The sequence below is a fragment of the Polypterus senegalus genome, chromosome 8 (genome assembly GCF_016835505.1).
Source record: "Polypterus senegalus isolate Bchr_013 chromosome 8, ASM1683550v1, whole genome shotgun sequence".
In the NCBI taxonomy this organism is placed as follows: Eukaryota; Metazoa; Chordata; class Cladistia; order Polypteriformes; family Polypteridae; genus Polypterus; species Polypterus senegalus.
In genome coordinates, this window is record NC_053161.1 from 155,170,946 (window position 1) to 155,188,230 (window position 17,285).

Consider the following 17,285-nt stretch of genomic DNA (forward strand, 5'->3'; position numbering starts at 1 on the left):
TTTTTATTGTGTCTTCTATTTTTCTATTTATTTTGTAAAGCACTTTGAGCTACATTTTTTTGTATGAATATGTGCTATATAAATAAATGTTGATTGATTGATTGATTGATTGATTTGTTAATTGTCATAGCAAAAGCTATTCTAACGGGAACCTGTTAACGTTTTAATACGAATGGCATATCAAGATCTCCTTTGTTGTCTAATGTTATCCCCTGAAGATGTACTACTTTACCTTTCTTGGACACATCCTTCTTTCTACAGTAATTCAGCCTGTGGAAGACCGGACGGTATTAACAGTTGTAGATATTCTACGTGATATTGCAAGTTGATGTTTTTATCTTCTGCACCATGACCACCATGCGGTTTCAGCATAGTCTATTGATATATATTTAACCAAGTTGCCGTGTAACAGATCGACATTTTGTTTGACATTGTTTCTCGGAGCTAAGATTGCCCGTGTACTAATTTTTTTCTTTTGATAACCCTTCGTGATGAATATCTTAAAGAGCACATATGTCCAAATCCTATTGAACTGGGAACTTAAATTGAGGAGAATGTTAAAATGTATAAGAGCTGAGAGAGCAGGAACTGTGTCTGTCAAAAGCATTCACACGAATGATTGGTGACAGTACCGTGGCCGTGGTTGAGAGGAGGGTGGGACTTGAATAAAAATCTTCCATAAAGTCCTGGCGCAGGATTTTGAGATAGAGATATTCAAACCCAATTCACATGATCTTCGTAAAACCATGAAAATGGTGACATTCTTGTCCCCCACCTGTTATTTTCATTTCCGTGTTTCAATCTAGCACTGCACTCCCTTCACCTCATCTGTCATTTCTTTCTCGCTCCCCTTTTCTTGTAAAGTGTCTTTGCTGGGCTATCAGTCTTCTCACATTGATTGTTTTAATAGCTTGGGAGAGAGAGAGAGAGGAAGAACACTTAATATTTACATGACAAACAAACAAAAAAAGCTCTCCACAATGGGTCAACAGCGTTCGTTCACATACTACTGCAGTAAGTAATACACTAAAAAACAGATGGCATATCATTCAATGCATAAGTCACACTTGGACGATGTGAACATTTTTAAATACAATCATGAGACTACCAGTCATAGACAGGATGCCCCAATTGGGGTAGCAACCCATAGTCGAAGAACCACTGCCTCAGGGCCTTTTGGTTTAAGCCCACCACTCTGCACGTCTGGTCCTAGCACCGGGTGATGGATCTTTAACAAGTCTGGCTACCTGATACAGGCCTGAAGCCCCTCTCATCCTACTGTTTCTCTTCTCTAACCTTGCGTTACCCCAGAATGAAACCACTCGCCATACCTGAACCTCTGAGACCAAGAAAATGTTAGTAGTCTCTAATCTAATGTTATAAAATAAAATCTTATTTACTTGAACATAACATCCTAAACAGTAATCTATTCTAATCAGTTATTGTTTAAGTAATAAAGAAAAAAGGGACACCTTCCAACACAGTAACCCTGACACAGAGATTCTGCCCTGCCATCTTCAAACCAGACTAAAGGATTAATAAAGTCCAGCATTGTTTTTGTAACCAAATCCTGCACATCTGAATCATTTTGATTTCTCTTCTTTTATCATCTTTACCCTTAAAAGGGGCATTCGGTTTTGGTACAATCTCTTTTCCTTACACTTAATTATTTTACAACATATGCAAAAATAAATCAGAATTACATTTCTGCATGTGAATACCTTCTCAATTACGTTGTCTTGCTTCTAATCTGAATTGCAGGTCTGAAGTTCAATCCTGAATTATTTTGAAAAGCACACTAACTCATTACTTAGGCATTTTATGATAGAATTAGGGGAGAAAGCTGGTCATGAATTATTCGAATCGATCTTCATTTGCATAATCCTATATCAACTCAAAATCACCAATTTTTTTTAAATACAGTGGTGTGAAAAACTATTTGCCCCCTTCCTGATTTCTTCTTCTTTTGCATGTTTGTCACAAATGTTTCTGATCATCAAACACATTTAACCATTAGTCAAATATAACACAAGTAAACACAAAATGCAGTTTTTAAATGATGGTTTTATTATTCAGGGAGAAAAAAAATCCAAACCTACATGGCCCTGTGTGAAAAAGTAATTGCCCCCTTGTTAAAAAATCACCTAACTGTGGTGTATCACACCTGAGTTCAATTTCCGTAGCCACCCCCAGGCCTGATTACTGCCACACCTGTTTCAATCAAGAAATCACTTAAATAGGAGCTGCCTGACACAGAGAAGTAGACCAAAAGCACCTCAAAAGCTAGACATCATGCCAAGATCCAAAGAAATTCAGGAACAAATGAGAACAGAAGTAATTGAGATCTATCAGTCTGGTAAAGGTTATAAAGCCATTTCTAAAGCTTTGGGATTCCAGCGAACCACAGTGAGAGCCATTATCCACAAATGGCAAAAACATGAAACAGTGGTGAACCTTCCCAGGAGTGGCGGCTGACCAAAATTACCCGAGGCGCAGAGACGACTCATCCGAGAGGTCACAAAAGACCCCAGGACAACGTCTAAAGAACTGCAGGACTCACTTGCCTCAATTAAGGTCAGTGTTCACGACTCCACCATAAAAAAGAGACTGGGCAAAAACGGCCTGCATGGCAGATTTCCAAGACGCAAACCACTGTTAAGCAAAAAGAACATTAGGGCTCGTCTCAATTTTACTAAGAAAAATCTCAATGATTGCCAAGACTTTTGGGAAAATACCTTGTGGACTGATGAGACAAAAGTTGAACTTTTTGGAAGGCAAATGTCCCGTTACATCTGGCGTAAAAGGAACACAGCATTTCAGAAAAAAGAACATCATACCAACAGTAAAATATGGTGGTGGTAGTGTGATGGTCTGGGGTTGTTTTGCTGCTTCAGGACCTGGAAGGCTTGCTGTGATAGATGGAACCATGAATTCTACTGTCTACAAAAAATCCTGAAGGAGAATGTCCGGCAATCTGTTCGTCAACTCAAGCTGAAGCGATCTTGGGTGCTGCAACAGGACAATGACTCAAAACACACCAGCAAATCCACCTCTGAATGGCTGAAGAAAAACAAAATGAAGACTTTGGAATGGCCTAGTCAAAGTCCTGACCTGAATCCAATTGAGATGCTATGGCATGACCTTAAAAAGGTGGTTCATGCTAGAAAACCCTCAAATAAAGCTGAATTGCAAAAATTCTGCAAAGATGAGTGGGCCGAAATTCCTCCAGAGCGCTGTAAAAGACTCATTGCAAGTTATTGCGAACACTTGATTGCAGTTATTGCTGCTAAGGGTGGCCCAACCAGTTATTAGGTTCAGGGGGCAATTACTTTTTCACACAGAGCCATGTAGGTTTGGATTTTTTCTCCCTAAATAATAAAAACCATCATTTAAAAACTGCATTTTGTGTTTACTTGTGTTATATTTGACTAATGGTTAAATGTGTTTGATGATCAGAAACATTTTGTGTGACAAACATGCAAAAGAATAAGAAATCAGGAAGGGGGCAAATAGTTTTTCACACCACTGTATATGCCATTTACCCATGGAGGTGTGAATCTTTCACCCCATTAGTCTCACATAGCCAGCCTCGCACAAAAAAATATGACAGAAGTTGCAAAACTGAATGTGCTGTCAAGGCTAAATACTGATATCTGGGTGCATGTCAGATTTCAAAAATATAAAGTTAGAGAAGAGCTGGATAAAGCAAAGTAATATGTAATATTGCCAAAATGGAGGTGAAATAGAGTGGAAATACCACAAACCTCCAAAATCAAGACACCACTCTGACACGCAATCTGCAGACACGTCCAATCTGAAACAAACCCCACTGGAGAAGACGTTTGTGTTTAAATTGCCATCCAGTTCTGTATGTGCCCAAAAAAGAGTGGAGTCTGTGGCAGCTTACATATGCAAAGACATATGTCCATAGAGCGTTGCTGAAAAACTCAACCACACTACATTTTAGCAACATGCAAATATTTCAGTGAAGTGTGTGGAAGAACAATTTTAGGGTAACAGCATTCATTTTTAAGAAACAGCATAAAGGGTTAATAAATGTCGGAAACCAGATAAAAGATCAAGTGAACAACAAAATGTACACTGAAATATACGAACTGGTTTAGGAAAATACGGAGATGGTCAAGTAAATAAAGAATGTACCAGAAGAAAGATTGATGTAATATACAAAATATACTGAAGGATGACTAAGAAATCAGCAGATGTACTATAAGCAACAAGAATGGACAGTTGTTATATGCACAGAAATTTCAAGAGTAGTGGCTCATCTCAAAAGGTATAAGAACTAGAATATAATACAAGACTTTTATACTGTAAATCATTTGGGTGTAAACCAGTGAACCAACCAGAGTAAAATGTATATATTGACTGACACTGTATGTATATTCAACAGTTTATAAAATGAACTTCTACTCTTTGTTTCTCTGACCATTCTGATCACGCTGTAATGGACTGCTTCTGAAGAAATCTCCCTCCAAGGCATTTTGCTGAGGAGTAATCAAAAGATACAATGAACAGCTTTTCTCCTGCCTAATTATTGAATTGTCCTATTAGAGGATGCTTCGACATGGAGTCACTAATTCACTGAAGTCAGCAGAGTACAATACAATACAATACAGTTTATTTTTGTATAGCCCAAAATCACACAGGAAGTGCCGCAATGGGCTTTAACAGGCCCTGCTTCTTGACAGCCCCCCAGCCTTGACTCTCTAAGAAGACAAGAAAAAACTCCCAAAAAAAAAACCCTTGTAGGGAAAAAATGGAAGAAACCTTGGGAAAGGCAGTTCAAAGAGAGACCTCTTTCCAGGTAGGCTGGGCATGCAGTGGGTGTCAAAAGAAGGGGGTCAATACAACACAATACACAGAACAGAACAAATCCTTAATACCGCATAATAATAAAGATCTTAGAAGTACGGAGCAGAATTTAACAGTAGATGATATCATATAATAAGATTTGGATATTTTTAGAGTCCTGGAGACCTCATCCATCAAGCTGCCTCCCCCATTTGGCCATTCCATGGCTGAAACAGTGCTGGGCCAGCCAATCCGATGAAAGGACCCCTCTTTCCCGTGATTCCTGTGATCCTCCATCAGGGATGACTTTACCACCGGCAGGCAAACAACTTGTCAGGTGGGCCGTGGCACCAATTGCCACATTTGGGTACCAAGAACAGAAACAGAATAGGTGAGGGTTAGTATTCAATTCTAACTATCATGTTACTTATGTTATAGTGCTAATGACTAACAACAGAGATGCAGTCTGTACAGTTAATCAGCAGCTCTAGTCAGGGTATGCTAAACTGAAGTAGTGAGTCTTCAGCCGGGATTTAAAGGCTGAGACTGAAGGGGCATCTCTTATAGAAGCAGGAAGACCATTCCACAGTTTAGGGGCCCTGTAACTAAAAGCTCGACCTCCAACTGTTATTTTATTAATCCTTGGAATCCTAAGCAGACCGGCATCTTGAGATCTTAATGTGCGCTCAGGTTTGTAAGTCATGATAAGTTCAGACAAGTAAGCCGGACCTTGGCCATTTAATGCTTTATATGTTAAAAGGAGGATTTTGAAATCAGTCCTAAACTTAACCGGGAGCCAGTGTAAGGATTTAAGAACTGGAGTTATGTGTTCATATTTTCTTGTTCTTGTAATAATTCTTGCAGCCGCATTTTGGATTAACTGGAGGCTGTATAGAGAACAGTTTGAACAGCCAGTGAACACCGCATTGCAGTAGTCAATCCTACTAGAGATAAATGCATGAATTAATTTCTCAGAATCCTGTTTATTTAGAAAGCGCCTTAATTTCCCAACATTTTTAAGATGGAAGAAACATGTTTTGGACAACTTTGTAATATACGATTTAAATGACATGCTAGAATCAAAGATAACTCCTAGATTGCGGGCTGATTCAGTAAAATTAATGGTGATTCCAACTGAGTTAAATGATGACAGAATATTGCTGTGATCAGCGTCATTCCCTCCAACAATTAACATCTCTGTTTTATCTGTATTTAAAGACAAGTAGTTCTCATTCATCCACTCCTTTAATTCACTAACACAACTAATTAAAGACAACATCAGAGAAACTTCATTTGATTTAAATGAAAAGCATAACTGGGCATCATCTGCATACAAGTGAAAATTAAAATTATGTTTCCTAATGAGAGATCCTAGCGGCAGCATGTAAAGTGAAAACAGTAAAGGTCCCAGTACTGAGGCCTGCGGGACACCATATCGAACTTCTGTGTATAATGATGGAGTACTGTCTGCACATTTCTGTACATACTGGAATCGATTTGATAAATAAGAACTAAACCAAGCGAGCACGGGGCCTGTAAGCCCAACATCGTTTTCTAGCCTGTGCAGTAAAATAGAATGGTCAATGGTGTCAAATGCTGAGAGTCACCCTAACTTGTGATTACTGGACATGCAGAGCAATAGATTCATACCCGACTATTACTCCCCACTATGTAGATGACAACCAGAATCTCATATCCCAGGGGGGTATTCCAGAAAGCTTGGTTAACTTACCATTTGGTAAATCATAACCTCTGGGTTGATTTACCCCAAACCCGCATACCATGAGTATGTCGGTTCCAAAACACCTGAGAAGAGTAAGTTCAATCAACCTCCTACTGGTTACCCAGAGTCAATGCGCGTGCACCGTGCATACATAAAGACGTTTTCAATGGATCGCCGATTTCACAAGTCAAAACGGAAGATCAAGGAGAAAAAAAGCGAGCGGCATATTTCACAGAGGTGGAGTTGGAGGTGTTAATGCAGGCGTTTGAATAATTCAAGCCTATCATAATGAAAAAGTAATACGGCTGCATCGGCTAAAGAAAGAGAGTTGGCTTGGCAAAAAATAACGGACAGAGTAAATGCGTGAGTGTATTAAATTGCAAAATTGACATCGCCTCCCTTTTATTATACTGTAAAATAATGAAACACCCCTTCCGCACCCTTTTCACTGTTAAATCACTTTGAATGCATTCACTTTTCCTGCCATTCATTTCTTTAGGTTAAAATAACAATGTGTATTGACTAGGAATATATGGTTTCTTATTTAATAAGGTGTAATCCGTCTGGATGCAGAAGAACTTTGAGCCAAGTCAAAATGAAACATAAAAACATACTGCAAAAGGTAATAGTTGATTACACGATCACTGAACTATTGATTAAACACAATTTAGTATATTCTGTCTGTCATGTAGCTAATAGAAAGCAAGCTGGGGCCCACCACCACTTCCCCTCACCCCATCTGAGGAGTTGTTAATAAAGGGCGATCAGTGGTTGCTGGCATTCCAGGGGGCACTTCGTCACACACACCATGCACCACAAGTAGCATGGTGAAATGTAAGTTTACCACTATGATTTGTTTTCATTATATGACTTAATAAATTACTATCTCTGTCACTTAAAGGCTTCAAAATGCTTAATGTTTTTATGCAGGCTGACTTTATTGAACTTTATTGAACACAAAATCCAGTTCTTACCTGCACATTGATACTATGAATAGATTTCCTATTAACATAGTCTCCCTCATTCATTGAAGGAGCTTTAATAGGAATGTGGGTGCCGTCAATGCACCCAATTACATTTGGAAACCCTGAAATAGAAAGTCATATAGGGAAGTATCAAGTGTGTGTGCAGGATGAATACATCTATAGATATAAATAGTATGACTACATATTAAATATGCGTCATGAATTTTACTACAAAGGACAAACCTGCCACTCTGTGGAATTCCTCTTTAATTACACGCAGAGGTTTATGGCCAGGGAACTGTACAAACGTGTGTAAGAAGTGTTTCAGTGCCAGACATACTGTCGCGAACGGCTCTACACACAGTTGCCATTCCAACATGCTCTGCATCGCCCACACAAAAAATGCCCTGAGGCAAAAACCGAAGTGCTATGCACAGAATGTTTTCTGTGCTAAGCGCAGACCCGCGGTTTGTGACATGTGCAATATGCGGTGCCAAGAGATGGGTCAAGTAGATTAACGATTCTTTTGAAAACCGATAACGCTCTTTTAAAAAATCATTTGGAAATGAAAAGACATCAATACGCGGTCTTATTACTCTCTCCCGGCAGAAAAAACCTCGGATAATTTGTGCTTCCACGTCCACAGGATCGTCATCAAAAGGGCACGCCATGCTCAGTAACCTTCTGAAACAAACTTACCCTGGAACATAACCTGCCACCGAGCAGGTTATCTTCAGAGAGTAAGCTGCTATGGTTACATACATACCCAGAAAGTTACCTCCGTTTTTGGAACCGAAAGTTGAGGTTATCCACTAACTTACCCTTAAACTTACCCGGGTATGTCACATAACCTGCTTTCTGGAATACCCCCCAGGTTTTACTTACTAGGGCAGTTGATACCTTCCACACAGCGAGAGTAATTGGACTCTGAGGTGATACAAGAAGCTAACAAACAAAGACCCAGCCCTCATAACAGACAATACTGCGAATATGGTATGTGCTGCTAAACAGATGGAGTGGCTGCACATTGGATGTTTCGTACACACACATTCTCAGCCTCACAAGCAGCTCTCAAAACACCAGCCGTTACACACTGCTTGGCCGCATGAGACACATTGCATTATTTTTTATCATAGCAGTATGACAAGCAACAAGCTCAAAGAGAAGCAGAGGATACTGCAACTGCCCACACATAAGCAGGTAGTCAACATGGTGACCCAATGGAACACCGCACTGGAGCTGCTGGAACTCTTTCTAGAGCAGTAATCAGCAGTCCTGCTGTTCCCCCCAACCCCATTGAGTAATAATTTACATTTGTTTGCGGTAATGTGATCTTTACTATCATTATTTTTTGAGACATTCGAATTATAGAACTCCGATTATCTCTAATCTGCTCTGCATGTGTTTCGCACCGACGTTTTTGATTTCTTTATGATGTTCTACTTTGTCATCTACCCTTTCTCTTTTATTTCCGGCCACGGGCCTGGCTAAATCTCTTGGAACGTGAAAGTGTCTCTTTTCACAAGATCACGTCTCGTCGCAGGATAAAAAGGTGTCTCAAGATTTTTTTATTATAATAGAGCGATATTGTACTCAAATTATGTAACATTTTCTACAAGTTAAAGGGATTTAAATAGGGGTATGTGAAATCTTTTAAGATATGTGGCCCTGAAGGACAGGCTGTATGCAACATCCGCATTAGACCCCTCGCTTCCTTTCCTGTCTGATGAAGCCTGTTGTGAGATATTCTCTGGATCGATGACTGAAGTGGTTGGTCCAGAGCAAATGGAGGCATCTAATGCAAGTTAAAGAAGAACAGAAATGACTGATTGTTCTTGTATATTACAGCATTTGAATATAAATTCAAAGTAGTCCCCCCCCCCTTAGCAATATTAAACAAAGTCCCTAGCAAGTTCCCAATTAATTTTCCAATTAAAGTTTAGTCCAGAATATTTTCCACAGCAAGAATCTGACAGTGAGTGAGCTGAGCAAACTGAATGTACAGCAGGAAGTCAAATCCCTTGAACCTTTTGAAGTGGAAGATGTCCCTACTGCAACCAAAGAGATCAAAAGAATCTTCTGCATCAGCACTGATGGTACTGCTTGGACCACAAGCTACGGTATTACAGAAAACTCCAGCTGAAAAGGCACAGGAAGAAGTGAACAGATACAGGAAAGTACAACTTGTTCCACTCTCTGACAATCCACTGAACTGCTGAAGAGTGCATGCAGGTAAATATCTTCTTTTGGCTCGTCAAACAAAGTGGTATCTTTGTATCCCAGGGCCCAGTGTCACTTGTGAGGGGGTTTTCTGAACCGCTGGTGATATTGTTACTGCACAAAGAAGCTGCCTCACTCCACAACATATAGATCAGCTCCTTTTCTTGTAAAAAAAAATCTTGCATTCTCTGAGAAGTGAGATAGTAGTCCTGAAGGGGCTTAGTATCGTGGACTTTACAGTGTCCACTTCAAAGGTTTGACAAGATCTGGTTCCTCGCGCTGTTTTCAAAGAAAAGACTTTTTTCAATTTGATTGTTGGCTGTTGACATTTTAATATATGGTTGTTTGTAACTTAGTCTTTGTGCTGTATTTATTTAAATTAGAATGGATCCCATCCTATGTTAAATAAAAAGTTCATTAATGCAGCTGCATTAGGGTCAATTCTTAACACATGCATTAATATTTTATCAATTTATCACGTTATATCAAATCAATTTGGGACCGTGTGAATCGGAATTGAATCGATTCATGAAAACAGAAATCAATACCCAGCTCTTGTCATGACAGATTCAGAGGTTACTTAAACTGTCGCCCAGGATGATTACCTTTGTGGTTTTACATACTTTGTCCAACACAACGGTTAAAATTCTTTCTTGGTTTCTAAATTGTTTACTGGGGCTGAGAGATTGCTAGTGGGTCGAGGTGGCTTTTTGTTTGTTTTAATAGTAGAGAACTGCATTGCCTTTGTATAGTGGGATTCTGTGTCATCTGTTTAATGATGGGCTAATTTGATAATGAAAGTTAACTTAGACTTTACTTCACGCTTGACCACTTCCTGCTTATCTTGATCTTAAGTACATCAGATAAGCCTGAAGTCATATGATTAAAATAGACTGTCTACAGATCCAACAACAGGTCTATGCCACCTCCAGATTTTGGACGTAGAGACTTGGGATGAATGTACGGTTTCTAAAATGTTAGTTGATATGCATGTAGCAATTTTCTTGTTCTTCCTTGTTCTCCAGTGTGAATTCTTGGATGTAGTGAAGGACTAGGTTTATCAGAGAATTGTCTCTCGCAGGGTTAATTTCTCCATTAGGTTTAGTCTTTCATATAGTCAAGAGAGAAGCAAACCTCTCATTAATCATGGTGTACTGATCCCAGTGTGAATTCTTCTATGGACCTGACAATTACAGTTAGTCCCAAATTATTTCCAGCAATCAGAATAGCTATATGGCTGGTCTCCAAAATGAAGTCTTGTGTGTAACTGAAGACCACGTTTGTCAGCAAGTTCTTTGCCACATACAGAACAGCAAAATGGCTTTTTCCCAGTGTGAATTCTCATGTGGGTCCTCAGATTGCCTATTTGTGAGAATTGTTTCCCACATTCAGAACAGGAAAAAGGCTTCTCTCCAGTATGAATTCTCACATGGGTCTGGAGAGTGCCTATTTGGGAGAATTGTTTGCCACATTCAGAACAGCAATATGGCTTTTCTCCAGTGTGAATCCTTATGTGTAACTGAAGGCCACGTTTATCAGAGAATCGTTTTTCGCAATGGGAGCAGCAATATGGTTTCTCCCCAGTGTGAATTCTTGCGTGGATCTGAAGCCTATTTCTGGTGATGAATGCTTTTCCACATTCGGGACAGCAATATGGTTTCTCTCCCGTGTGAATTTTAGTGTGGGTATGAAGATGGCCTATTTGAATAAATCGTTTACCACATTCAGAACAGGAATATGGCTTCTCTCCTGTATGAATTCTTCTGTGGGTTTTAAGATTGCTACTGCTGAAGAATTGTTTACCACACTCTGAACAGCTGAGCAGCTTCTGTCTAGTACGATTCCACTTGCGTTTAGTTTTAGATTTTTGTTCATAAGGGTTTGCCTGCCCTTGGCAAACATGCAAGGGTGTTGAATTTTTGCCATACACCTGTCGTTGGGTGTTGACTGCATCTACACATATTTTTGCAACAGGCAAAGAATAATACTCTAATTGGACCAGTGACACCACCCCGGATTCAGATTTCAAGTTTTCATTTTGCTGTGGTCTAAAGGGAAGAGATGTCTGGGGAAATGAAGACGTGGAGAAGGTACCATTTCCTTGTATATCTGCAAAATAAAAAAAAAAAAGAAGTTTCATGTACAAAAACTTTCAAGAGGAAATATTTTAGTGTACAACAGCTTATTCTCTTTGAAATAACCCAACTGTCAACAATAAGAAAGCGTGAGCATTTTCATCTTACAACAATGACAAAAACCTCTTACTTTATACATTTAAAAAATAAAATTGGAAACCTTTAGACAAAGCATATGAAAAGAAAAACTGTTATAGTTGTGAACCTAACACAAGTCACAGTTTATATTGTGTATATACATCTTCCCAAAAATCTTCATGCGATTTTCTCCCACTACTGGGGCCTCATTTATAAAGCTTGCACACACAAAGAGAGGTTTAAAACATGCATACGAATCTTCAATGAAAACATTGGGATTTATAAAAGAAAACCTGACGGGTGAACATGCGTACACCATAACTTTAGAGAAACAGGGAAATGACTCCCTTGATCATAGCAGGTCCCCGAGTCATTATTATAATGTGTGTTTACATGAGAAACATTGATCCTCAAAAGTGTGGAGTACGATGTAAAGACTGCAGTTCAGTTCCCTTTTAAGAGGGCCAATGTTGCGCATTTGTGCTGAAGAACTTTAGTCTTTCACCAGTTTATACCAGCTACCTGATCTCGGGGAACTGGCCAACAGGTCAGAAATAACTTAGCCAAGATTCACTCTATCATATTCGAAGACATTAGCTGACTGAGGAGGCGGTGCCTCCAAATTTTGTGTGGTGCAAGAATACATACATAAAACATTTTCGCCAACCAAGAGGTATTCTGCAGCAGTGTTGGGTTCTCCTAATGTAATCACATCACTTTACTGCACTCATATTGCATTAAGGGCATCTAATGAGAATGAAGTTGCCTTTTTCCAGCTGCAAACTGTTACATTCCATTACTGTACAAGTCATATGCGATGCCAAGATGAGACTGACAAATGTCACGTCTCCAAGGCCTGGGTCAGCCCACGATTCATTTATTTTGTGGCAAACTAACATTGGCAGACATGATGGTATTGTACTTGGTGGCTGAAAACTAATATTTTCACACATTGTGTACTACTCATCATATCAGCAGTCATGTTGCTACACGTGCCTGGTATTAGCGGCTATCTGCTCAGATGTTGGCACTTTACACCTTTCCTGGACCCCTGTAACAAAAAAGAGAGATGCTATCTTGCCACACATGATCTTGGTGGTGGGGTCTTAACACGTCTACCAGCCAACAAACATCTGCAGCATTGTGTCTTTATAGGTATGAGGCGGATTAGCAACAAGGCGTATTCATAATACAATTGTGATTTATAAAGGGCAAGTTACATGGGAAGAAGCCTAAGCCTGTTTTGTTTTTTTGTAATTAGATTTTTTTTTTTTATTCATTGCCATCCAAATATTTTCACATTCGAATCTATGCAAAGTTTTATAAAGGAGGTCCATGATTCCATACACAAAAAGGATATGGAAGTTAGGTTATTTGGTAACTCTAATATCCCTCTCATTATCAGTACTGTTTCATACCACATCAGTTTAAAGTTTGGTTAAATTATTAGTATTTATGCATTTTATATTCTGTTACAGAAAAGGGTACAATATTGTTCACTTTAATAATAGAAGTACTTTTAATAAAAAATGGTTGAAGGGGATTGGGACTTAGAGTAAGGGATGAGTGATATTGACTGAATTTTAAAAATGACAAAATCCTGGAACTTTAATTCTCCAAATTTGTCCCTCCCTTTCTTATCTCTCTATTATAATAGAGAATCTTGAGACGAGACAATCGCCGAGAGATTTTCTCAAGTCTCGCCCTCCTCTCAACCATTTATGGTTAACGTCTCACGCCCACAGTCCTCTCACCTCTCATTCATGTGAATGCTTTTGTCAGACATAGTTCCTGCTCTCTCAGTTCTTATGAATTTTTATGTTTTCCTCATTTAAGATCCCAAATAAAGACTTATTATGTCCAAATCTTATTGAAGAATTTCCTCCCAAAGGGTTATCAACAGAAGAAATGAGTACACAGGGAATCCTAGCACTGAGAAACAATGAAGTCAAATGAATTAACGCGGAAATTGTTGATCGGTTACATGGCAAATTGGTTAAATGTGTATCAATAGACTGTGCTGAAACAGTTGGTGGGGATAGTGCGGAAGATGAAAACATCAACTTACAATATCCCGTAGAATATCTACAACCATTAACAGTCCGGTCTTCCACTGCACTAATTACTGTTGAAAGAGGGATGAATCGTAATATTGTGTAATTTATATCTGAGTGATGGGCTATGAAATAGGACAAGCTTAGTTGTATTCAAAATTGGTCGAACAATTCTGACATGTAAAATTTTAACAGGCGACAAGAAAGGTAATATAGTAACATCTTCCGTTGATAAAATTAAGACACCAAAGGGGACCTTGAAATGCCATTCGTATTAAAACGTTTAGCTTCCCATTTGAATAGCTTTTGCTATGACGATTAACAAATAACAGGGACAAAAATTTGAAAAACTCGATCCATCTACTGTATTAGGGAGAAACACGATATTCACTCACAGGCAGTTATACATTGAGTTGTCACAATGTGATTCTGTGTTTGGACTTTCAATTCAAAGAAATATTGACAAAAAGTTAATTTCAAATTGTTTTTACTTAAGTTTTACAGTAAAAGTGTAAGTTTAAAAAGTATTTGCGTGCTAATTTCAAAGCCAGACAGAATGACAATGTATAACGCAACAAATACCTCTAATGCAACATGAAACAATTCTTTCAATTTATTACGTTTTACTATGGTTAATCATTTACTGTAATGTACAATAGTTAGGTCTATTATGCATATGTAACAACCCCCATGAAAATAATCTGTTCAAATTGTACATCTGCTTCCCCATACGTGAGTGGCAGAGCCGCAAAGTGGCTAGTGCCAAGTACCCACTCGGGGGTTGGCGAGCGAAGCAAGCAGAGGGCAAAGCCCCCTATTTATTAAATAAACCACTCATTATGCCTCATTTGCATGCCTCAGCTACTCGTCATGCAATACTCTGGTACCCTTTCTGTTCAAATACAACTCATTGGTGGAATAGATCCTATCTTTCATAAAAAATGAAAGACCTTTAAAAAGCCAATTCTCCAGGCAGGATTTAAATCGGCAATTACTTTTGTGCGCCAGACTGCCGCAGCTATCATCTCACATGTCCACTCACTCACTAACTTGCATTTCAGCCCAATCGGACAGCAAACCCATAAAGAGAAACAGCAGTATTAGCTCTAAAACAACTGCGGCAGGCAAGTTCAGAATGCTGAAAGTAAACTGAATCAATGCTTAGGGTCAGGTAAATAATGCAAGACAAATATACTACTGCATTACGAATTTAACAGAGTGGATAGAACAATTCTAGTCTAGCACACGTTTTTGTGCACAAGCTGCGGAGTAACAAAGCACAACTTAGGGTTGATGTTGGAGCGTACTGGGAAATTAAGTAGACAGACGTGAGGAGCCAATGAAAAAGTAATAGTAAAAAGATCAATTAAACTGTATTTTGATACAGCTATATTTTAGCACAGAAAACTCAAGCCCTATACAGAAAATGTTACAATCAATCACTGCTAAGTACAACAATACCAACACGTGAATATTGCAGCAATTTGGCTTTCAATTTTATTTATTCACGTGGTTTTGTCATTAATTTGCTTAAAATAAAAGTTAGGCTTTGCTGGAACCCTCCAACTTGTTTAAATTACAATAAGAGTATGCACAAAAATCCTTCTGGTTTACGTGATGCATTATTGATTGTATGGTATGATACTTCTCGCTAGCAATATCTCCCATTGTATAGATTTCCACTAGCATTTTTTAAAAAAGATAATACATTAGGATGAACTCACATCATATACGAATCAATTAATCTCAACCATCACGTCAGAATCCCACAAACAAACACAAAGGCTCAACCCACCCGGCATCAAGCCTGTGTGAAGTATAGACAAAGTACTAATGTGACATGCATGAGGAATATTCAGATATCAATACAGTGATCATTTCTGTACAGTTTGACTGCAGTACTGACATATTTAAAATATTTTACCAGCATTGTGTTGGTTCAAAACCAAGTTTCTGTATAAAACATGAACTTAAAATGATCACATTTTAGTTAAAAGACATTAATTGTATAACAACAAATCAATATTTTATAACTTTTCCAATTAGCTCAGTTTCAGGAACAAATGAAAGCAAAATATGGAACTCTTATTTGTTTAAACTGCATCCCACATCTTGAAGCACTTCAAAAAATTATAAAAAGAACTTCAGCCAATGCTAAATAATGACGAAACGCTGAAAAATGTATTTCCAGAACCATCCCTCCTGGCATACAGACAACCACCAAACCTGCTGCAACTAATTGCTTGAAGCTCCCTAAGTGGACCAACAGATAAAATGGCACATCTTCCCGCCCACAGAAAAGATGCAAAATGTGTCCTTACATTTATGATACAGATCGTGTAGTTATACCACACTGCTGGCTAGAACATCGCATAAAGGGATCATGAATATTTTAAATATGTCAGTACTGCAGTCAAACTGTACAGAAATGATCACCTAATGCAGATCATCTAATGTGGTCTACCTAATTGTCTGTATGAAATGAACCGACACTGCCCTTTTGGTGAGAGAGACTGGACAAACACTCCGTGAGAGAATGAATTTCCACAGGTTCCACATCAAGCATGGCAATAGGGATGTACTTGTTGGAGGTCATTTCAGCAGCCATGGACAATGAGAAGGGCTCTTAAGTCACAGTGCTTAAGGGCAAATTCAAAACATAGCAAGAGAGAAAAGAATGGGAAGTTAAACTCATGCTAAAATTTAACACATTACAACAGGTTTAAATAGAGACAAGAGTTTTATAACAAGACTAGCTGATTACCCAGTGGCTTCGCTCACTGAGTGCAATGGAAAAAAAAATTATAAATTATTAAACAATAAAACAGTAACATGTAAGAAGTAAAGATACATTGAGCAGTACTGGAGTGTTTTCAGGTAAAGTACATTTTAAAGGCGCTATAACACAACAGGTAAGTAGCACTAACAGCAGCTTAAATGTATTTGGATCATCTCTCGGTAGCAGATCCCTTGTGATAGGCGCTACACGACCACTGTGGTATAGAAATTACATTTTCTATGCGATCCTGCAAATTTCTGCCTGACAACCTTGCACTACGTGCCTATGATTTAAGAGAAAAATTATTCTGAGAAATGTGGACGCTGCCCTTCCGTGCTTAACGGGCAGAAGGTACAAACAATTCCCAAGTCCAAAACTTAACATGAAGAGGTCAGTACATCTTCTTAGATGTAAACCCTCCATCTTCTTAAAATAATTCATCACAAAAGCAACCTTGAATGTTGCGGGGTTTTAGTGACCTGAACTCACCTTAAAGAAGAGTAAGTAGTTATGCAGCGC

The 17,285-nt window shown here is 38.7% G+C and overlaps 1 protein-coding gene across 1 annotated transcript in view; it reads right to left on the bottom strand.

The window, feature by feature from the left end:
• LOC120534634 (zinc finger protein 665-like) overlaps window positions 1-17,285 on the bottom strand; it is a 70,631-nt gene that overhangs the window by 34,934 nt on the left and 18,412 nt on the right. The window contains exons 3-6 of the mRNA XM_039762226.1: window positions 10,930-11,829; window positions 9,475-9,639; window positions 7,510-7,622; window positions 4,448-4,505 (exon numbers count right to left, since the gene is read on the bottom strand). Coding sequence (XP_039618160.1) covers window positions 4,448-4,505; window positions 7,510-7,622; window positions 9,475-9,639; window positions 10,930-11,829 — 1,236 coding nt within the window. The remainder of the gene's footprint in view (window positions 1-4,447; window positions 4,506-7,509; window positions 7,623-9,474; window positions 9,640-10,929; window positions 11,830-17,285) is intronic.